General features: G+C 35.2%; 3 protein-coding genes and 1 long non-coding RNA gene across 10 annotated transcripts; 3 read left to right on the forward strand and 1 right to left on the reverse strand.

The window, feature by feature from the left end:
• Window positions 1–7: 7 nt before the first annotated feature.
• On the forward strand, window positions 8–6,665 carry LOC125683795 (uncharacterized). 2 transcript variants are annotated; one of them, XM_048925264.2, is made up of 5 exons: window positions 8–913; window positions 1,136–1,170; window positions 1,573–1,638; window positions 3,451–3,597; window positions 6,101–6,665. In XM_048925264.2, exons 2-5 carry the CDS (start codon window positions 1,152–1,154, stop codon window positions 6,451–6,453), a joined length of 585 nt encoding a protein of 194 aa, XP_048781221.2. In that variant the 5' UTR covers window positions 8–913; window positions 1,136–1,151; the 3' UTR covers window positions 6,454–6,665. The 2 variants fall into 2 exon arrangements, with proteins under 2 accessions (XP_048781221.2, XP_048781222.2); XM_048925265.2 differs by having other exon boundaries at window positions 74–870.
• Window positions 6,666–8,905: 2,240 nt separating this feature from the next.
• LOC125683796 (uncharacterized) lies at window positions 8,906–16,674 on the reverse strand. Its single transcript, XR_007373123.2, has 3 exons — window positions 16,511–16,674; window positions 9,103–9,196; window positions 8,906–9,003 (listed from the first exon to the last, which is right to left on the reverse strand). It is a non-coding gene; the product is annotated as an uncharacterized LOC125683796 (long non-coding RNA).
• On the forward strand, window positions 9,775–14,073 carry LOC125683793 (uncharacterized). 3 transcript variants are annotated; one of them, XM_048925260.2, is made up of 5 exons: window positions 9,775–10,428; window positions 10,748–10,799; window positions 12,050–12,109; window positions 12,297–12,446; window positions 13,347–14,073. In XM_048925260.2, the coding sequence occupies exons 2-5, from the start codon at window positions 10,766–10,768 to the stop codon at window positions 13,829–13,831; spliced, it is 729 nt and encodes a 242-aa protein (XP_048781217.2). In that variant the 5' UTR covers window positions 9,775–10,428; window positions 10,748–10,765; the 3' UTR covers window positions 13,832–14,073. The 3 variants fall into 3 exon arrangements, with proteins under 3 accessions (XP_048781217.2, XP_048781219.2, XP_048781218.2); XM_048925261.2 differs by having other exon boundaries at window positions 9,803–10,428; window positions 10,748–10,784; XM_048925262.2 differs by lacking the exon at window positions 12,050–12,109 and having other exon boundaries at window positions 9,801–10,428; window positions 10,748–10,784.
• On the forward strand, window positions 15,908–23,967 carry LOC125683791 (uncharacterized). 4 transcript variants are annotated; one of them, XM_056141432.1, is made up of 14 exons: window positions 15,908–16,409; window positions 16,571–16,753; window positions 16,855–16,953; window positions 17,544–17,891; window positions 18,321–18,599; window positions 18,753–19,088; window positions 19,201–19,839; window positions 20,716–20,819; window positions 20,974–21,038; window positions 21,667–21,872; window positions 22,151–22,298; window positions 22,471–22,606; window positions 22,739–22,900; window positions 23,724–23,967. In XM_056141432.1, the coding sequence occupies exons 1-14, from the start codon at window positions 16,355–16,357 to the stop codon at window positions 23,835–23,837; spliced, it is 2,874 nt and encodes a 957-aa protein (XP_055997407.1). In that variant the 5' UTR covers window positions 15,908–16,354; the 3' UTR covers window positions 23,838–23,967. The 4 variants fall into 4 exon arrangements, with proteins under 4 accessions (XP_055997407.1, XP_055997408.1, XP_055997410.1 ...); XM_056141433.1 differs by having other exon boundaries at window positions 16,061–16,409; window positions 19,204–19,839; XM_056141435.1 differs by having other exon boundaries at window positions 16,064–16,409; window positions 19,204–19,839; window positions 22,471–22,582.
• The last annotated feature ends 211 nt before the right edge of the window (window positions 23,968–24,178 follow it).

Below are 24,178 nucleotides of genomic sequence, written 5' to 3' on the forward strand. Positions count from 1 at the left end.
TTATTTTGTGTCCACAATGCGTTCTTTATGTAACATTGTTATTTATGTAACATTGTTAACTGTTCGCCCAATTTAAACATTGTTATGAATTTGCTATCGATGCATATAAGCCTTGGTTGGGATGTAAGGAAATGCACTGAATGGAAAATTTAATGTATGCTCTTTCGAATTGGATTAATGATTCATGGATATTGACAAAGGTTTTGTTCTCCTCAGTTTTAAAATATGAGCCCATTCAGCAGCAAATAGTGAAATACATGGAACACAATGTTTACCTGCCAAGAATTGAAAAAAAAAATGTTCTCGACATTATTCGAAATCATCGTTCAAATACTAAATTCATTCCAAAATAACCAAACGGTTAAATGACATGTACAATGTTAAAGCTTCATGTATGTACTGGAGACTGTTGAAGTACATCCATGGAATAGTGGATCGTCTCATGACAGAAGTGTGACCCAGTTTAAAAACTAATTTAGTAGCCTGGACTCGTGTGATAGACAAGTGTTTGCGGAAAATATTTTTAAGGACGATTTAAAAGGAGTTCAGGACATTATTACGGTGCATTTTTTTTGGAGGGAGTAGGATCTATTAAGTATCTAGTACTAAGGCGGGCGTGTAAAATTGCATAATCTGATTGAATATAAGTCAGTGTTTGGGAAGTCACAACCGATGCAGAACAGCGATAATGGCCCAACAATGATTAAGTAAAAGTTTACTACGCAACGTTGAAATATTGCACGAGCACAGGATTGATTTTGTGAGTGATGTAAAACCTACACGACTCCGAGGATTAGATCCACTGTCAGCAATATCCCTCTCATTGTGACGAATTGCCGGAATTTAGAGGGCAACAACGAAAATACTAAGGTTAGGTTCATGAGAGAGGATTCGATAAACCTACCCAGATAAGGTTTGTTTATTTGTATACATGCATCGTAGAGCTGTTTTCTATTTACACAATTACAACTATGACAGCGTCATAAGGGAAGCATGTAAATTAGAGTTTACTATGTGCATGACACGTTTTGTTAGAAAATTAAAATATTCATATAAAGCATTTCCACCTGAACATTGTGTTACCTGTACAGAGTGTGTGTGTAATGGTCATTAGAATAAATCATGCTCCTTTCAGGTGATGTCAATTGCAGATGGCTACAAATATTACAGGTATGGCGTTAAAAAAGATTAAGACTTACACTGTAGATTAACATTTACCTGTATGGGATCTCATAGCATGTCATCTTGACAGACAAGATTACTACACAATACAGTGGTGTCGAAAACAAAGAAAGGCATGTGCTTGAAAATTTAAAAACTGTTCCAATGTTGTTTTCCCAGTTTCGATGTATTATATTCCTGAATAAAAGCATCAATCTCTCCACTGACATAACAACGTACATATATCTATGAAAAAGAAAATGTTCAGTTGTAAGGAATAGATGGTTAGCTTGTTAGTATTACAGAGAGACATAAAAAAATGACAGTATTGGATAATTTTCACATTTTCCGCCAATTATACAGATTCATCCAAACCTCCATTGTTTGTATATCTTCTATATTTGTTGTTAGATGAGGACTCTGAATCACCATTTTCAACACCAGAAAGAGGCCATGTCGCCATAACAACCGAAGACGGTAATCAGAAACAATAGCTGCTTCGTAATTTAAATTACAAAAAAAAAAAAAAAAAGAAAGAAAAAAAGAACAAGCATGCAAATCTGTAGTCGAAGTTGTTAAAACACATAGGATAAAATTTAAATTTTTTTATTCTCTTTCTGTATCTAGTCCACTTTTCGTGTTTTTCCCGAAGACTGTCAACAGTCTATTCAATGGGATGAAAGATAACAAAGATACATATTGTGTGCAATGTGCAATGATTAATGTTTTAATGAATTTTCATTCTATGGGCACGCGACATATAACACATTCTAAATCTTCAATTTTAAGATTATTTATGAAAAATTATTTTACCACTTTACATGTATATATTGGACCAGTTTTCAATTTAACCCTAGATACACACAGTATTATGTGCACATTTATTGACCGAATCAGCATTGTGATGCTGACTGGTCAAACATTTAAAAATCTAGAGGTAGGATCAGGTGCCTGATAGGAAGTAAGCATCCCTTATTGACCAGTCACATCCGCTGTGAATCCTATGTCTTCATCAACATAATCCGTAGTCAAAATCAGTATGAAAAGAACAACCTAACAATTGCCATGAAACTGAACCCAATGACAGGTTGTATTTGTAAACAAGACATAGGATTCACAGCGGATGTGACTGGTCAATAAGGGATGCTTACTTCCTAATGTTAACGACTATATAATTTGCGAAATGCTAACTTTAAACAAGAATATTGAAATCCCTGTAACATTAATTAATTTGTCAGTAGCTTGACTGGATTTAAAAACTGACCATACGCAGAACATGCTCTTGCGTATCGAATCAGTTGAGAGATATAAACACCAAAATGCAATGTTATAATGAAATATTGCTACATAAATATGGGCAGTTGACGATAGAGAAGCTGAAATCATCCCGTTTGTCATAAAGTTGAGTTGTTAGTTTGAATGATATTCCAAACAAATAATCAAAAGTACATCCCTTTCTTGCACACTATAGAACCTGCTTACGTGAATGAGCAGGGTCATCAAGTCTACAGGAACGTCCTTGATATACTTATCTCTATCAAACATGCGTCCGACACATAGGGAGATTATGCTTATTCTTCATTGTGTGGATTTATGAACAGTATGCGGTGTTTAGTATTTATCTGCCTCTATACCAAAAACATAAAAAAAAATAAATAAAAACCCGTCCGCTATCGTAGAAATAGTATACATTTTATGTGGAATAAAGAATATCGAAAATTTTGAAATTATTTTAACTAAATTCCATATCTACGAATTAATCACGAAACAATATTCGATGAATGTTGTACTTATTTTCCTGTGATACTGTAAAATTACTTATTTTTGTGCGATACAGTAGAGTATTAGTAACTCATTTTCGTACGATTGAATTCTCGTTGTTTGAGAAAAAATTTGCACATTTATGGATATTTGAAATCGTAGATGAAAACTTTTTAATTCTTTTTACATGAAATATATCTCAGGTTGCTTTTATTAATGAATACTATGAATTAATGTTAAGTCCAACCCACGAGACCCCCCCCCCCCCCATAACCATTGGTGATTTTATAGTACCTCTCTTTATATTTATCATAGTTTTGAGTCATACCTGTAAGATATAAACCATCTGATGGTTTCAGTGAACTATTTTGTTTTCAGTATCACCACATCCTTCATTTCCTTCGTACAAAATTCAGCAAGTAGACCAAATCGTTTTTACATTTACAGCGACAATTTATAAAGCCGAAATCTGGAAGAAGAAAAAAGCTTGACGGAAGAGAAGTTGAGATTCTCCTTCTTTAATTTCAGAACCGCATACCTTTTTAGTAGATGATCCGGTGTTTATCGTTATCACATTGGTGCTCTTATGTCTTGGGATGGTGTTCCTGGTCAGAGAAATCTTCAGCAGAATGAAGAATCGGCGGTACAGACACCACAGGCATCCCGACAGGGGAGGTAAGAACGAAGAACCAGTGGTCACGAATAGCCTTCCTACAAAAAATGTACGTCTCGCTTTTAAAGGAAGGTAGTGTAATCAGTACCCCTCCGCCAAACGACGACCAGCATAGAGAAGTAAGAGTCGCCAGAAACTGAGGTCCCGTGTCGTGGCAAGTTTTGATACAATGAATAACCCTCACTGCTACGGCCCTGAGCGCCATCCATAGGTCTATACTGGTGATACTTAAGCTACAGCTGAAGATAACGAACAATGATCAATCTCATAACCCCTTTAAGGAATACACAATCAAGAGTTAGGCAAACACGGACCCCTGGATATACCAGAGGTGGGATCATGTGCCTAGGAGGAGTAAGCATTCCCTGTTGACCTTTCACACCCACTGTGAGCCGTATATTCTTATCTGGTAAACGGAATAGTCCGTAGTCAAAACCAGTGTGTACGCAATGACCTTGCAATCGGTATGAAATACATCAGACAGCATTTGACCCAATGATAGGTTGTATTGTAAAGCTTATACGGTACCAATTTTGATGCACCAGATGCGCATTTCGACAAATAGTGTCTCTTCAGTGATGCTTAAGCAGAAATATGGGAAATTCTAAATAACAATAAACTTGTAAGAACTAAAAAGAAAGGAGTGCCAAAGACTGGAGTCAAATTCGTCTAAGGATCAGAGCTATGCATGAGGGATATAATCCTTAGTTTTGAAAGGAATGTCTAATTGTATTTACGTGTTGGTAAATATTGAACACTGATGTATCTCCAGTAAGTGTGCAATACTTCTCCCCTTTGGTATTGAAAGATAAGGGCAGAAAACTAAGTTTTAAATGGTCGCCTTTAGCCTGAAAAATTACAGAATTGCCACCTGAGGTCAACAAGACAGGTAAATGAGGTAGAGAGAAAACTTATAGTTTTTGCAGTTTTTGATAGTACATGTATTTATTTTTATGAATTCCATTACCAGCACAAGATTGTCCAGTCTTGCCTTTTGGATATAATTTTCTTTATTACAAAAATGACTTATAGAAAAGAGAAATCTGGATAACCTTGCGCTCGATAGAAACAAAGATTTTAAAAACCGGTCATTCGATGAATATCAATAGAGATTTTTAAAAGAACAACAGACAAACCCTAATTCAAAAGACGGCATAGATCTTAATGTTAATGAACGTTTCAGTAAAATAAAATAAAAAAAACTTCCAAGTTAAGCATTAATGAACATCTTGGAACATTATAAATCGTACAATTCAAACTTTGATGTTCTACTAAATCAACGGGGCCGTATGTCACAGTTAAAGTAGGGGGGGGGGGTTCTTTTCGAAAGAACATAAAACAAACTAACAAACCAACAAAACACGTTGTAATAAATTAGGTTTGAAAAACCAATGTGTAAGAACTTCAGGAAGGGTATCAGAAGTGAGGAAATCAGATCCAAGCGATGTGTTACATACGCACTATACCTCCCAGACGGGTAAGGGTAAGACAACCTAACAATGGTGTACATACCGTATAACGGTTTTTTCCGCGGGTCTAAAATTTGGCAATTTGCTGACTTAAAGGTATGCTGATAAATTTAGCGGAATCAATTTTGGCGGATAAGGAAGGGTTATCTCTCTCGCAATTAGGTGCATATTTGGCGAGTAAAAGTTTGGGGGAAAGGCTATCTAACCGCTAATAAGTCAAATTCATCAACCAGCAAGAAAAAAAATCCGCTATGCGGTATAAGAACATCATGAAATTCACGAAAATAGTGTCCCCGAATAAAACAAAAGGGTAAGTTGATGAGGTTAGGAAATGCTAGACAATCTAGTAAATGTCGGAGAAGTCCTATCCAGCCACAAAGAATAAAAGAGAAGAGTGAACTGGCTAGAAATCACAAAAATATGGTGAGAGGTATAATAGTTGAGATAGTACATGTATATGGGTTATGAGATTGATCACTGTTCGTTACCTTCACCTTTCATAGTGATAAGCAGCAGAAAGAGTAAATCTAAAGGTGAGATACGCGATTCATTCAGTTAAGCATAGACATCTTTCAAATATATGTTGGGGAAGAGATTAATCAGTTAGTTTATAGAAACCACTATCCTGTTGGCACATCACATGAAACTATCATGCCCATGCGTACCATTACCAATGTGGACACTATCTAACAGACATAAATCTAAATAAAGAAAATTGTAATAGACATGTATTGGTTTTTTTTTTATAAAGTTAGTTGAAGTCTAGGATCCAAGATAAGTTATTGGGCTTGAGCGATAGAAACAAATTTTCAGGGATACGATTATTCAAGTTTTATGTATATCGTATGTGATGCAAAGAAAAATGAAATTTAGGGTAATTGATGCACTTGAAACAGTTTAACTGTTTGCTTGCTTTGTTCGTGATTTTTTTTTATAATATGTAATCTAGCTCCAGTATATGGACTGAATATTCTTCGAAATGTAACAATATTAAATATTCGCATTTATTTGACATATGTACGTATTCATTTGACAGATTCCCAAAGAGCACAACGAGTCCTTCAAACTCCGTCCGATGATCCTCCGCCTTATCCAGGGAAATATTCCAAAACCAACATTAATTATCTTCCTTCTTACGACTCGGCTATCAAGATGGCACCTGAATTGCGCATATGCGATAATACTGGAATGACCTTGTCTACGCAATTTTGTGATGAAAATGATACGTCAGATTATAATGATATAAGTAATGAAGAGACGCAGAATTTACAGGAAGACTCTAGTGACAGAAATGTGTGTCTCTCTTCTCCGATTAGCCCTGGACTTTTAGCAGATCATGAATTCCAATATACCAGAACTTTAACAGGCTTACAACAGGGTTTTCAATGAAGAAATAGAAGACCTGTTATATCATTCAAATATCCTATAAGAAGAAGTCAATGTGACGAAGATGGAAATATCGGAAGCGAGTTATAAAAAAGACAAGTTTAAGATTTTTTTTCTCTCTTGTTGATATCAAGTACACCTGTTTTTTTTTTTATAGAATTATCTGATCAGAAGATTGTATAGTAATAAAACAAATACATGGCCTTTATGATAAAGTTGGGTGTTTGAAACTTAACGTTTTGCCTCATGTAGCAAAGCGTTAGTGAAAAATTATTAAGAGACTAATAAAAACTCCTGTGGAACTAGAAAGCACGATCTGTAGGTTACCAACTTACATAATGTAATGCCTTAATAAAAATGCGGAGATCAGTCTCATGCAAGGTGAAGATAACAAACAGTGATCAATCTCATAACTCCTACAAGCAATACAAAATAAATAGTTGGGCAAACACAGATCCCTGGACACACCAGAGGTGGGATCAGGTGCCTAGGAGAAGTAAGCACCCCCTGTTGACCGGTCACACCCGCCGTGAGCCCTATATCCTGATCAGGTAAACGGAGTTATCCGCAGTCAAAATCAGTGTGCCAAGAACGGCTTAACAATCGGTATCAGGTGCCTAGGAGAAGTAAGCACCCCCTGTTGACCGGTCACACCCGCCGTGAGCCCTATATCCTGATCAGGTAAACGGAGTTATCCGCAGTCAAAATCAGTGTGCCAAGAACGGCTTAACAATCGGTATGAAACACGTCAGACAGCATTTGACCCAATGCGAGGTTGTATTGACAAACTAGATCGTTATAACGATCATAGAATTTGCGAAATGCTGACTTCAATCGAGACTGTTGAAATCCCTGTACCATGAACTTGTTTGTCAGTAGCTTACCTCGATTTAAAAACTGACTATACCCAGAACAAGCTCTTGCATATCGAATCAGTTGAGATATATGAACACCATATGCAGGTGATAATGGAATATTGCTACACAAATATGGGAAGTTGACGATGGAGAAGCTGAAATCATCCCGTTTGTCATAAAGTTGAGTTGTTAGTTTGCCATTAATATCTACTTTCAATAAAGTATCGAAGTACGAAGGAAATGTGGACGAATCTGTGGTGTCTTTTATTTCGAGTTCACAGGGATATATCGAATCGACATATGAATGAAAATGGTTATTGTTGATCGAGAAACGTCGTCATTTTATCTAAATTCGAGTTGAAGAATTTGTTTTCTCATGTTGCTCTGCTTCATTAAGGAGCACAATTTGTGCCCATGGAAATTCCAATAGACTGTTGGAAGACTTGATCGCCAACGACTACGAAGACATTGTCAGTGAGGAACTCCAGCATATTTTTTTTTATTTCAAGGTAAGAATATTTGTGCACGGAATCAGAATGGTGTTTAACAAAGTAATGTTTTGGATGACTGATCACTAGAAATGGATATTTCCTTTTTCCATTGTTGTTGAAGATTCTACTGTCTATAATGTCAAAAAGTCTAGTCTTTATTTATCGTGAGGAATGGTGATGTAAAGTGTTGAAAAGTCGTACGTTTTGATGTTAATTTGAAAAAAGTTTTGCACTTTCAAATTTACTAAAAGTTCTTTATAATTTTTTTTTAGAATCGAAACTTGATTTACACCACTTCTGGCATATGTTGTGGCATAGCACGTTTGAAGTTTCTTCATCACAGCTGTTAACATTTTCGCGAGGGGCAAAAATAGAGGCTTAATAGAACATTTACTGAATCCTGCAATGTATCTTTGTAAGGGTTTTTGCGAAGTTTAGGAATCCAGTATAGGAATGGTACAGTATGCCATCTTTTATCTAAAAATGGAAACAGAAGGAACAATTTTGAATATTTACATTATAGAAAAAGCATTATTGTAAGAACACGTGTTTGGTTTTCAAAAGTATGAAATTGTACTTATACATATACTACACTAAGTTCTAAGTCCTTTATAATACAGATATTACTTGTAGACAAATGCAAGGTGAAGATAACGAACAGTGATCAATCTCAAAACTCCTACAAGCAATACAAAATAGATAGTTGGGCAAACACGGACCCCTGGACACACCAGAGGTGGGATCAGGTACCTAGGAGGAGTAATTAGATATAATTAGATAATACTTATAAATGCAGGTGTTTAGAAATGCAAATGTGGTTAATATACAGTATGAAAGCGAAAGAAAGTTATTTCTAAACATATAAAAGTCTTTTCCCGGAGATTTTATGTTTGCTTTTTATAGGTTTTTATTCCAGTTTCTGGTTGATCTATTTTGGATGTTTATATTACAATTTGCAGATAAGGTAAATTGATTTATAAAAAATGGAACACGAATATTATTTGATTGTGGGTTTTCATGGATTATAGACACAAAACATGCGTCAGAAATGTGGATAATATGTCATATACAGCTGTAGTTGATGAAGATAATGAAACAACAAGAAAACACATATGAGCTTTATTGTTCTGGATCTATGTCACGTGTAATTCCGATTTTTTTTCTGGGCTGACAATGTGGTGCTTGCTACTCCGACTGTTGAAAACCTATAACAAAAGATGAAGATAACAAACAGTGATCAATCTCATAACTCCTATAAGGAATACAAAATAGAGAGTTGGGCAAAGACGGACCCATTGATATACCAGAGGTGGGATCAGGTGCCAAGGAGTAAGCATCCCTTGTCGATCGATCACATCCGCCGTGAGCCCTATATCTTGATCCGGTAAACGACATAATCTGTAGTCATAATCAAAATTCTAAAATGAAGTCAGCCATTATGATGATGTAGAGTACATCCTTAATGATATACGTATTTCATTAATAATCAATGAAATTAATCGTATTAATAACAGCAATTATTTAATTTCAATATTTTCATTTCAGAACTTTCATACGTGTTTTTATAAGGAATTATTCTAACAAAACAATGATAAAAAAGAAGAATTTTTCATTTCCCCACAAGCGCTTTCTAACATAATCACAATTAGACCGGCTTCTCCTCTTGTAATCGTGATGATAAAATGAATATACCAAATCGAAACGTAAGCAGACATATAATGAAATTCACAAGGACAGAGAATGCATTTTATGTTCCGATTTTATTTCCCTAAAACCGTGTACTTTCGTTGAAAATTTTTGACAATATCTTATTTCTTTGTCATCTGTCTCAGTTTTGAAAATTCTTTCCCCGCAAGAAATACAAGTTACGCTTTAAAGACGGTCGAAGGTATTTTTGAAAGACAGTTGCAATTTTCCGTGATTTCCAGCAAAATGGTCTATAAATCTGTCTAGGAGTTTGAATAATGTTATACAAAACTCCAACCTAGCATATATTTTTCTCACTGATTTTGGAATTCTAGAAAATTATCATTGGTGAAGAAAATGTACTATACGTTAAAAAGTACTATACGTCATTTCCATAGCAAACTAGGTTATTTTTTTGTTAGATATCACATATCGTTGGTTTACTTGGATTTTACGCTACTTAAAGATTTTGTCCTTTGAGCAGTTTCGTAAGAAATTATTACTCGGTGCATTAAATAACACACAAAATATAACTTGTATAATTCTAATGTGTGGGAAATCTTTAAAGCGCTGCACAGCTAGGATTCTCAGCTGAAGCGGAACAGTGACAACATTTTATACGACAAAGAAAATCGAAACTTATCTAAATCTGGATGGATTACGATATACCTGATTAACTTTCCTATTTTTGTTAGTAGTGTCCGTGCTGGTATGTTTCGAACAGTGATTCAGCATTAACCTTTTGCATGTGTTGTAAGAATATTCTGAGGTTTGAGACTACTTTGATTGGAGGTGTGGCCGTCATAAGCATTTAATTACAGTCAATATTAAGCAGCGGTGATTCTCGATTTCTTCATAGGTGAAAGGATTTTATCTAGAAAATGCATGGCGACTGCATTTGTAACAAAGTAGAAAATAACAGGCATTCCTAAAACCTTCCAAAGGTAAGATGTACTAGTATTGGTTTAATGATTATATACAAATATTTTCTTGCATACATATAATTATTATGTTAAAGAGACGTCGTGTTTTCGAAAGTTCCTGCATGCGTAAAATTTGCTGTGAATGTAAGGACCAAATTATTTACTACGAAAATACTGCGTCGGTATTTGTTTTACTATGTGTTTATGAACGCTGGTGTTGGTGTCCCCAAATAAAGCCCCCGACAGGTTACAGGGGTTTTCTATTCAGATCTAGTACTTGTACTTTTGCTCCCAGTTCGTGCTGTGAATTTGATGATTCCGATCTCTGTTTTTATTGTAGCTGGAAGTGTCAGATAGAATGACGTACAATAATACAGGTACAGAGTCCAGCTGTATGTAAAGCAAATGTGTATATTTCATTCTGAAGTCTTCATTTATATACTAGCAATGTGTAAAGTACATGTATATATATATATATCATTCTGAAGTCTTCATGTATATACTAGCAATGTGTAAAGTACATGTATATATATATATATATCATTCTGAAGTCTTCATTTATATACTAGCAATATGTAAAGTACATGTATATATATATATATATATATATATATATATATATATATATATATCATTCTGAAGTCTTCATTTATATACTAGCAATATGTAAAGTACATGTATATATTTCATTCTGAAGTCCTCATTTATATACTAGCAATGTGTAAAGTACATGTATATATATATCATTCTGAAGTCTTCATTTATATACTAGCAATATGTAAAGTACATGTATATATTTCATTCTGAAGTCTTCATTTATATAACTAGCAATAGTGATATCAAAAGTGGAATGTGTCATGATATTCAAAAAATTGGTCGATAAATGTCTATCGAATTGCAAATCTGAGATGCTGATGACGTACAAGACTGAAATACAATATAACACTCATTCCATATCGATGAAGAGCTATACAAATGCATATGTTAAGGGTATAATTTGAGTCCTACGATGTTGAAAATACATGTTAAATTTGAGGTTTTGAAATGTAGATTTTACTTTAAAATTGATTTCTTGTATAATAAAACCTGACAATATTTGCAACACATTTTGCGAAATTTCCCGAACTGAACGTCAGAATTGAAGCATTTTATCGTCTCAACTAAAAATAAACCTCCACAATAAGATTTCGTTTTAAAGAATACCCAGCGTATTTTAGAGCATGATTTTCATTTCTATCATCAACCTATCTGTAAGAGATACACGTAGTATATCTAGTATATGTAGCTATATACAGGATCTTCTCCACTATCCTTTTAATATTTTTAAAGTAAACATGTACCTAAAATAAACATAAACCAGAAATTAACACACACACACACACACACACACACACACACACACACACACACACATATATAAATATATTCAAATATATTCAGTAGATAATTATATCTATGCCAGAGTGTTATGAACACACCAATCAGCAAAACTAAAACAAACCTTTCTTGAAAAACTTTAAACTTCACATGAGGTAATCAATATATATGTGGTATATTTCATTCTAGAAAATACACATAAATGCTAGGAAATAAAGATTTTAATTGTATTCCACTTAATTTCTATATTTTTACTTCTTAATAGACACATCACCGCTAAGCACATCCAAGCCTGTTCCTACAAAGGACGATACATTCCAAAATGGTTAGTGATGTTAACATCTGTATAAATCACTATCGATTTATTTTGTTCACATGTACACACTGTCTTGTACCGATAACCCATCTGAAGAATGACAAAAATTACCTGCACATAATACTACATGTAATTTGTCATAAAAATCGTTTTCAACTTCGGACTTAGATGATTTCTTTTGGGTTGACACTTGAAGGTCACAGGGACTACGTGGTGGAGGACCCTGTAGTGCTGGCGGTTTTGGGAGGAATAGGGCTGTTTGTGGTCATAGCTATCTTCAGAGTCATGCACAGAAAAATATCGCGCCAACGACCGGAATTGGTCGGTTCAAGGATTGGAAGGATTCGTAAGTATATTTGGTTAAAGGATAGTAGAGGCTAGAATATTTCATTCTGAATAGAAAAGAAACTCCGAGCAGACGATCTAAACACATGACGTAATAATGGAATAGCATAGTCAATACAAAGACATAGCAGGTGAAACAAAGACTTCACAATTGATTGTTACACAACCACTAGGAGGTGGTGAATTTTAAACAGTGACATATGACGACAATATTCTTCATGCCAGAAACAAGTATTTCACTGAACGCACGGACTCATCAACAGGGATAGTGAATTAAGAAATATTGTCATTGTGAAATGTCATCTACTTTTTGCTTTTATTTCCCACCATGGCCATCGTTGGATACGCATGTACAATACATAGAATAATCAATTGGGACAAAAGATGGAAATTGGAAATCTAGATTGATTAATTTAACCATACTGGTAACTAGTCGCGGTATAGCTCAATGTCAGTGGTTAAAGCGTTCGCTTCGTAACCGGGAGGTCACGAGTTCGCTCGTGTCATGGCCATGATTGCTCCTTCGCCACACACTTGGCATTTAGAAGTGAGATCACGGTTCTTTTGGATATGACCTTGAAAACGGAGGTCTCGTGCCGCGACAGGCGTTGGTACGCTAAAAGAACCCTAACTGCTACGGCCGTCAGCGCTATGCATGGGTCTAAATTTATGATACTTCCTCTACAACTGGTGACAACTCAATAAATGACGGGACATAAAACAACTAACCAATCGTACTGATAATGTTTTAGTTCAGAGGATTATTCAATCTTTCATTTGTTTTGATTTATATTAATAATGTCACAGAGTTTGCTCGGATCATCGTCTGCTGGCCTCCACGATGAAATTGTTTTGAAATGTATATGTTAATTTGTTCAGAGATTCATTTTCGTTTTTTCAGATCGAACCCTTTCATCTATTTCATGCCTGAGAGATGACCCTCCACCTCCGTATCCAGGAAAATATTCAAAAACTAATTTAAATTATCTCCCTTCGTATGATTCTGCACTAACAATGGAACGAGAGAGACGCGATGAACGACGGGGACTGACGGATTCACCGGAAGGTGTGGCGTCCACAGTATTTTCTATTTCTAGTGATAGTGAAAGTTCAAGTGCTGATTTGCATATGGATTGTGAACGGATACATGACGAAACAAATGACAGGCAACAAAACGGAGCATCCTCATTAACAGGTGTAGGAAGATGCGAGAGTGAACGTCAATTGAATAATGTAAATACAAACGCTCTTTTACGAAATAACCATGAAAGGCACATTGAAGATAATTTTGTTGTACATCAAAGCAGCAATGCAGAAAACAGTGAAAGCTCTTCCCAAGACACTAACGGTTTCAATATTGGAACGATTACTCGGGAATATTCATAACCAATCCAAGAATGACATAACGATCAGAAATGAAAATCTTCTCTGTTTGAATGAGTTTTGTGCATATTTGTCCAAATGTATTTGTCTGTTTGTGATACAGAACACTACAAATTCAGTCCCCGTACTAATTGATCGAAGATCCCGATCGTTCTTAAACTCGGCTTTGATAGCTCTTCAGGTTACAGCAGAGATTGCTGTTGGCATATGAGGCGATATTGTTCGAATAAATAGTTCATTGTAAAGTTTATTTCATTTAATCTGTGATGTTTATGACAATGAATATCTTTCTCTGCTTGAATTGCGACTGGGAAGTGAAAGACCATTACTCCTGCTGCAATATCTCATTTCGCAAAATCCTAAGATGCAATTTCTGGCAATACAGTTTCTCAACGGTTTATACGAAATTCACAAATGCTGATAGACAATAACTAATAGTTAATTTATAAACGAATTACTCCGTATATCTGATCAATATAAGGCTTCACGGCAGATGTGACCGGTCAACAGGAGATGATTACTCCTTTTTGTCAAAATTAAGAGTAGATCCAACACGGACCCCTAAACACACTAGTGGTGAGACCAGGTGCCTAGGAGGAGTAAGCAGAATCTGTCAACCGATCACACCCGCCGCGAGCCATCTTTCTTGATCAGGTAAATGGAGTAATCTGTAGTCAAAATCGTTGTATAAAGAACGGCGTATCGATTCGTAAGAAACACACTAGACAGCATTCGACCTAACGAGAGGCTGCATAGGTAAACAAGATCTTGCAGATCTTAAGATCTTCCAGACTTGATCACGAAAGACTACGTAAATGAGGAACTCCAACATCATTGTGATATTAACGTTTTTATTTCGTGTTGATTTGGTTATTTCCAATCTGATTAAAATCAGATCCATTGATCCGCTCACGTAGAGCGCTACGCTAGGGCCTTAATTAACCCAACAAAGGGTCTCGTTCGTATGACCTTGCGTTTGGAATATCATTGACTACTATTAGTCAATGAGATTGTGCCATACAGATAATGACGACTATTCAGTCGGTTCCCAAGCAATTTTTATACAAGTCACAATCTTTCTCCCGCTACGTTTATTCTATACTATAAAACTGTAATACTCACATAAGAATTTTCAAAACTTTCATGATCATGTCTAATTTATTCAGTTCACCCAAACAAAACATACGAGATAAAATACACCCATATTTGGTAAATTGGCAATTACGATTCACGTATGAATAGGGATGGGTATGATATTCGAATAATCAGCTGTTTTCCTTCATCGTTCAAGTTTAACTTTCTAACCAGGAATATTTGGATTGTTTCCTCTCTATCAGGATTTGTTTACTGTGGGAACAAAACAAAACCCGTAGGGTGCATATATTGTTTACATTGCGTATTTCTACAGGTGTGCAGTCTCTAATTATACGCGCAGCCATCTCTAACGTAAAGTTTTATTGGGAATACATCGCTGGCAAAATCTGGCAGCGTGAATTTCATTTGCTTAATGAAAGGTCATGCGGACATGACCTTTTATTAGGGTACTTCAGATCCAAGTGTAAGGAGCAAAGGATCTGATTTTACTCAGACTGGGTTATCTCTATTACATACATGTAATTTTAGATTAGCCATCGGTTTGTTCAATGAACAATGACATTTTTTCAAAAGTACCAAGAATCTGTATGATACGAGTACATATACTTCTGAAAGGAAAGTAGAATAATTTTTTGGAATCGTAGACTTTAAAATTTATTCATAAAAATGCAGTATCATTCTAAAGTAAACGGGGAGAATTAAAACCCTAAGAATCTATAAAATTGCGATTGCACGTTAACACACAGAGCTAACCGAATAGGCAGTGTGGTCTGAGAGGAAAGAAATATGTTTGTTATATTTATTTTTCCACATATAATAGGAAAGGAAGTCGGCCATTATGAAGACGTGCTATTCATCCTAAGAATTAAAAAGGGAGTTGTGCTAAATTTATCTAGTAATCATGCTCAATATTAGGACCACAGTGTTTGGAAGCATGCTATCCTGAACTAAGAATACTAGTATTATTATCATCGGTTAACAAAGCCGGTTTAAGGAGCAACATTGACATCACAAAACCAAAATTCACCTGTGTGGTTTTTCTTTCTTTCTATAAATGGAAATATTGGTGATATCGTTGAAATAAATCTGACAATTGTGGGAGGATGGTCAGCTGAACAATTGTTGACTTTGATAGCACTACTCTGAACTTAATAGAAAATCTAGTGGGGATGGACTTATGAAAGAGGGCGTTATCGTGCACTTATCATTTAAGGATAACTCGCACCTGCTCAGCTTTTCACCTTAAGGAAGTCTTGCAATGAAAATTACGTTGACATGGTTGAAATTAAGCATTATACTTGATGTGTTCATTTGACACCCGGCATGTCTAGGGTTAGGATGTTTAAAACTTGTAGCGGTGCTGCGGAACTCGGAATAGGCTTCATCAGTATTACTTGTGATTGTAATGAGTGAGAATGAGAATTAAATGCCATGAATATGCGATGGTTCATCCTCGTTTGTGTCGTTCATTGTATTCAATTTACAAGTAAGTCCTGAGATAGATCATTGCTTTAAATTAAATTTAAATTAAAATTTTTGTTCGGTTCTCGAACATTGAAGCACAAACGTATACATTGATAATGCTACCTTTCTGTGTGTCCACTGACGTCATGCTGCAGCGTTTTCATTTCTTTCTTACTGTTTCAGCCGGCTCTCCGCCTTCTTCACCCGTCAACGTTCACGCTGTCTACAGGAACTCTTCCTTCATCATCACGTGGGATGTCCCTCCACTAACTTACGGAACTATCACTGAATACGTGTTATATGCGATCATTTTACCTGAAACCCGTCAAACTATTTATAGATCAGACATCCCAATGATCATCATTGGTAATGATTAGTAATGTATTAATTATTCTCTCATCAAGATTATATATATATATATATATATATATATATATATATATATATATGATTTATATTACATTTAGATGCGGCTTCACATACTGACAAAATGTTCCGTATAACTGTAGCAGCTGAAAACAAAGACGGTCTCAGTGAACCATCCAAACCTTTCTACATCCGCTCACGTTAGTATCATCTCAATACATCCACTCACGTTAGTATCATCGCAATACATCCGCTCACGTTAGCATCATCTCAATACATCCGCTCACGTTAGTATCATCTCAATACATCCGCTCACGTTAGTATCATCTCAATACATCCGCTCACATTAGTATCATCGCAATACATCCGCTCACGTTAGTATCATCTCAAGTCATTGTTTCTAGCAACTGATTATGGATGTGTCGTATTTTTAACCAATATGTAATTGAAACAAGTTTTGTTTACAAAACGTAGAACTTTCCACAAAGAGAAAATTTTCTAAACAGATTAAAGAGGCGTTGCTACTTGTCATTTACTTTCACATAGAATAATTTCGTCTCTTAAATTTACGAGAGATCTCAGAATTTACGTTTGAGTTTAAATCCTAATTTTTCTGCAGCAAATGAACTGAAAAAAAAATCAGTATTCAATACATCAGATTTACAAAAAATGAACAAGATATGACTCCAGAATAGTGACTTGATATTGTGGTTATATCATTATAAAGGCAATAGACCTGTATCACAAGTCGATGTCAACCGTTGGGTAGTGTTACCTCTTCAATTTGCAGCTTGTGGAAGAAAACGTACTATTAAACCAGGGTCACGGGTAAACATTTCCTCACCAGATTTCTCAAACCATGTAGAAAAAGGAGTGCAATGTCAGTGGGAAATTGATACAAACTACACACACGTTTTACAATTTCACTTTCTTCACATTGATCTTGGAGAGGACTCGGACCCAACAGCCAATGCTTGCAGTGATTCTTTTATATCAGTAACTAGCGAAGGAAATTCACATGAAAAGATTTGCAGAGAGAGGTCAGACTTTGTTGGCAGTTCCATGGAAAAGGTTTCATATTTCAGTGGAATCAAGAACAACAATAACACAGGATTTCGAATACTAATATCAACGAAAGGTGGGACACTTTACCTTTTTATTTCTTTATATAAACTAAATATTGTGTAATATACTGTATGGAGGCTGAGATGGTTGGACTTTTGATATTTTCCATTGTGTAACAATAAAAATCAGGATCTTTCACATGACAAAATAATCATTGACCATTATATGAATGATTAATCAATGACCACAATTACATGTACCTCAGTAAAATAAAATGGACATCACTTTGATTTTCAAAGTAATTAATTACCAATATATGATCCTATACATTTTAAAGTAGCCAACAGGTGATCTAAATTTGAGGTACTTCCTCTACAGCTGTTGATGTTTCAAAATGAATGAAAAATGTTTGAAGAGACATTAAAAAGCAACAGGCAAACACGTCAGTAAAAGAAGTTTGGTTCAATAGATTAATTGAAAACAAATAACGTTATTTTTATAGTAAAAGCACCAGGACCCCCTACAAATATTACGATGACGTCATTTAGAACGGGTGTGTTCATAAGATGGTCTCCACCGAGTGGTCGATATTTACCTTTGACGTCGTATACTTTGAGGTATCGTCTGTCAAATTACAGAAGAGAGATAGTGCTTTCCTCGAGAACTCCATGGTTTAGCATTGATACTCGTAACTTTCGAGGGCAGCTTCTTTTGATCTCTATATACGCTAACATCAGTAACATAAAGGGAAGAGAGACCAGAGACCTATACTTCAGGGCGCGTAAGTATCTTTCTAATAGTATTGATTTTAAAGATTACTGCATTTGTTCTCTTTACATTTAAAGATTTATTTTGCGTAATGAGTTGTGAACAAACTCGTATAGTTTTGGATGCTTAGGATTTTTCTTATACTTAGGATTTTTTTGTCTTTAAGCATGCCATGAGATTTATAGATTACCGGAATCACGAGAGTTACAAATAGTATCTCCCGGATATCCAAGTTCGTACTCACCGGGTGTTAGCTGTACCTGGGAAATAGAAAATGTCGACTCTTGTAACATAACGATTACAGTAGTCAGTATAGACATAGAGGACACCTTGTCGTGTAGTGGGGATTATCTCTCTATCTCTGTCGGGGGATCTTCTAGATTATGTGGAGTTACTGATAGACCGTCAACAATTAATACAAAAGAAAATAATGTGAAAATTGCATTTGTGTCTGATTACAAAAATCAGGGAAGAGGATTTATGATTAAAGTGAAAAAACATGGTAAGTAAATAATTTTCTATGAGAAAAATGAGGCATCAATAATATTGTGCATGTACTTAGTTAATTTCTAAAGATCTAGTCCAATCCACATGTTTGTTGTATTTTCATTTAGCAGCAGTACAATCTACGATAACACCGATGAAGACTTCAATGACCACAACGAAGACACCAATGTCCAAGTATACTATCACATCGACCGATTTCAGGTCCATTACGACACATGGAAGAAGTTACTCTCCCACAATTGTCGTAACAAACAATGTAGTTACTGAAGCAACCGACAATATTCCTTCTCATACAAATACACCCGGTGCACAGACAACAGAAAGTGTAAAGGGATCAGCAGATTTAGTTTCAGGAACATCAGATTCATCTACAACAAATGTTCATTCGTCATATTCTACTGTAGCATCATTCAAGACAATTCTATTTACCGGTGAACTTTTTAGAAACTTGAGTTACACAACTCAAGTGCCAATATCACTACTTAAACCATCCAATCATATGTCATTCAAAGACAACGACAAACCTGTATCATCATCATCGTCATCATCATCAATTCATATTAAAAAATCCTCCACTTCGAGTACAACAGTGCCATCAACAATCGTACCCATATTCAATATGCTGTCATCGCCATCTTTGTCAACTGCATCAATTTCAATGGCGTCTCACATGCCTGAGCAGACGCCAACACAGATATCGTCATCATCACATAATTCCCCTTCTGAGATTAATGAAAGGAGCATGGGTAAATATTTTTTTACTTATTCATATTACATCAAAATTATAAACTTGTTTGAAATAAAAGAAAGTTTTCCACATTAACCTGATCAACGCAGCCTAGCTACAGTTACTCGAGACAATTAAGAAATTTACATAGTCACCTATTTGCTTGTTACACTGATAATGATGAAAATTTCACGATATTTAACTTTATTCACAATTACAATAGATTTCTAACTTGTATATAAATAAATATCCAAATAAAGACTTGTAATTGTTTTTTTTTAAATAATGCTACGATCTTGAAATCATTTCTAACGGGTGCATGCAGTTACAATAAAAAGTTAACGTGTGTGAACAACAGTTTGTTGATATTTAATGATAATCAAACAGAGCAGTTCGATTGTTTGTAATTATTCCCTGTTTGTACAAAGTAGACTTAAATACATGTATGACGATGTTCGATATATATTAAAAGAAACATTGACCTCGTTATGATATTCTTTTGACCTTTCCCTAGAAATGTGTATGATAATTGAATCATGCTTTATCTTTAAAATTAAGTTAGATTTTGATTTAATGCCATTTTGCACTTGTGCGTACGCGATTTTTACTTAGAATTTGAGAATGAATAAATATTGAGTCTCGTGACTGATATGTTATGCGCCATTAGAAAGTGTCATTCCATCGGAGGCAGTAAGTATTTCGCACTTAATTCATTTTACTAGACAACACCTGAATATTGGTATATATATTGTTGATATGGTAGCAGATGCATTACTAAATTTACTGCATCCAGGTAGCCTTAACGGTGCTGCGTAATGATAAAGAAATAATAACGTTTTGATATTATTTTATGTAATATGCGAATTTTGACGATACAGTATAAATTATATTTCAGAAAATGCTGTGCATAATGTGTCTTTGAATCTAGAATTCATGAACAGAAAAAGAAAACGTCGTATTTCCATTTCGAACAACACTTTATTATCTCTTCATGACAAGGTATGTTCTGCAAAATATTATAATGATCTCTTAAGCATAGACAAATGCTTGTCCCGTAAGATTTGTGCAGATGACTTGAGAAAACTTCTCTTAGTAGATAAAATTCCTATAGTAGCATGGTTACAAATTGTTATTGGGAAGTCGTTCATTTCAGCTGTATCATGTTTTCAATAATCCCTTTGGTATTCTCGTGGATCTGGAGCTTAAACTCACTGAAATGTAAGTATGTTATGTAAATGGTACTGTAGAATCATTTAAAATCGTAGGGGTCAATTTTCGTGGATTGCTGAATTTTTATGGGTTCGTGGGGACGTAATTTCGTGGATTTATATATTTGTAAGAAAGACAACTCTGGGATGTATAGTTGTCTTTATTCGTTGAGGATTTAAATTCGTGGGTGAGGGGTACCCACGAATCCAACAAAAATTGAGCCACCACGAATTCTAATGATTCCACAGTATCTGATTGGACATTTAAACTTGTCATTATGACGTGTTTCATACCGATTGTTAGGCCGTTCTTTACACATTGATTTTGACTACGGATTAATCCGTTTACCTGATCAAAACATTAGGCTTACGGTGAGTGTGACCGATCGACAGGGGATGCTTAATTGTCCTATGCACCTGATCCCACCTTTGGTGTGTCCAGAGGTCTGTGTTTGCCCAACTATCTATCTTGTATTCCATATAGGAGTTATGAAATTTATCAAAGTTCCTTATCTCCACCTTTCATGCATCATAATAAGATCTACTTGTTTAGTAAAAAATACCCTTTCGAAATGAAAATGTGTTTATGCTGAAGTATATATAAATGTAGTTGTCCGTGTTGTTCATTCTAATTTCAGAGAACATCGTTCTGTGAATGTGTTGCTGATTTTAATGTACAGCGTTCCAAAGCTTCTTATACAAATGAAAATGGATACCAATTTCCGTCTGATAAAGTTCATCAATGAAACTGTTTTTGCAAATATATCAAATGAATGTATATCGTCTGGAAATTGGAAGCTTAATTTTGTGAAGTTTTCCCAGTTTCGTACAATGAAAACGTTTTGTAAGTATTCACTCTATTTGGAAATATATTTGCTTTGAGATATGAGATAGACGTTCCTTCAGTATAATTATGTCTTTACATTTCAAGTTTTGACACAAGACAAAATTTACTTAAGTGACTGTACATGTAATTTACTGCCCAAAAAGTGATTATATACATGGAATCGTAAACCATACTTCAAACGTTTCTTGTTTCGTTTTGCACAATTGTAATCAGTTTACCTATAATGCATTTACATAATATGACGATAAAACAGGTACTGCATGCTAAACTTGCAGATAACCAGGAGATTACATCGCCATGTAAGCTCGTTAGCGGATATTGTAACAATGATACCGCCTGCACTATAGATAAATCCGCACAATTTGGCATAATCTGTCTAAGAAAAACCTTCACCAACGATTCATCCATAAAACCAAAAGTTCTGTAAGTAAATGATCGGAATGGTGGCATATTATATAGAAATAAATAAAAAGGACCTCCCAAGAGTGTCATTATCATTTTATTTTGAACTGAGGAAATCATTAGTATTCATGCAAGTAATTTTTAAATCCGATACAATTACAAGTTCTACATTGATCGTTTTGTTTAATAATAGGAACCATGATATGACGTATGTGATAGTAGGAAGTTCTGTAGCAGCAGCAGTCATCATCATACTTGTCCTGGTATTCATTCTCCGTCAGAAATGTCCCAGACGACACATTCGGGTAACAGCCAGTTCAAACATTGGTGTAAGACAAAAATGCATTAACTCGGGGAATCTTAATTCGTGTTCAGCATTCGCAAATTGAACTTTGACTCTCCCAAATTTCGATTGTTTGATACATGACGTCATTTTTTTCAAAATATTTCTCATTCAACAGCAACAACCTTTTAATGATATCCTTCTACACAGCCGGTACATTGGTGACAAAAACGTGGTGTTTACTGCCTTCTCATCCAACGACCTGAAAAACTACAGGAAAAAGAGAAAAGGAATAATCAGCTCCTCTCTTCCAACGAAATCCATCAAAGGATATGACAGAGTAAAACCATGCACACGTCCTTCACACAATATATTTCTGAAGACAATATTGGATTGTCATGCACAAAAATGAGTCAGAGAAACAAGCGTGTTGAACTGAAACATGAAAAATGAAATACATCTACAAAACATGGAACTTACATTCAAGAATGCATAGTTGCCAGCTCACATCTACTGCTTGGAAAATTCCTTCACTCACTGGCAGTTTTATGATATGAAATTATACATATACATATTTATGTAGCAATATTCCATTATCACCTGCATATGGTGTTTATATATCTCAACTGATTCGATATGCAAGAGCTTGTTCTGCATATAGTCAGTTTTTAAATCGAGGTAAGCTACTGACAAACAAGTTGATGGTACAGGGGTTTCAACAGTCCCGATTGAAGTCAGCATTTTGTAAATTATATGGTCGTTATAACGATCTAGTTCGTCGATACAATCTATCATTGGGTAAAATACTGTCTGACGTGTTTCATACCGATTGTGAAGCCGTTCTTGGCACACTGATTTTGACTGCGGATAACTCCGTTTACCTGATCAGGATATAGGGCTCACGGCGGGTGTGACCGGTCAACAGGGGATGCTTACTCCTCCTAGGCACCTGATCCCACCTCTGGTGTGTCCAGGGGTCCGTGTTTGCCCAACTATCTATTTTATATTGCTTATAGGAGTTATGAGATTGATCACTGTTCGTTATCTTCACCTTACATATACACACATCAAACCAGTATGACCATAACAACCAAATATTTAAATGTTTTCAAACCTATCTAATGCTCTTTACAACATTTAAACTAAATTTATTCATATTGCAGAATGGTGCTACGATAGAGGACAAACTTAAACAACTGAGGTTTATTGAAGACCAAAGGGAGCTCAAGAAGCGACTCAAGGTCAAATACTGCTCTCGGAGAACAAACAGTTTGTGATACACTTGCATATACGTGCTGAAGGCTGGACTTTCACAAATACGTTTCAAAATATTAGACGATACTGATGTTTATATTCACAATTTGTGTGATGTATAACGATATTTTCTAATTAAATTGTCTTCATTTGTGTAGGTCCCTTTTATTGAAGGTAAATGCATACCTCACAGAATATCGTAACAGAAGATTCAGATAAAAAAAATATTCAAGATCTGTATTTTAGGTGTAATAGGGGTTTTCTACTCTACATATTTCCCCCTGACATTCATAAACCCATATCCAAGTAAACTCCTGTTACACAGAATTCTATACTTGATCTCTAATAAACTCCTGCTACACAG

Source organism: Ostrea edulis, chromosome 6 (assembly GCF_947568905.1).
Source record: "Ostrea edulis chromosome 6, xbOstEdul1.1, whole genome shotgun sequence".
Taxonomy (NCBI): domain Eukaryota; kingdom Metazoa; phylum Mollusca; class Bivalvia; order Ostreida; family Ostreidae; genus Ostrea; species Ostrea edulis.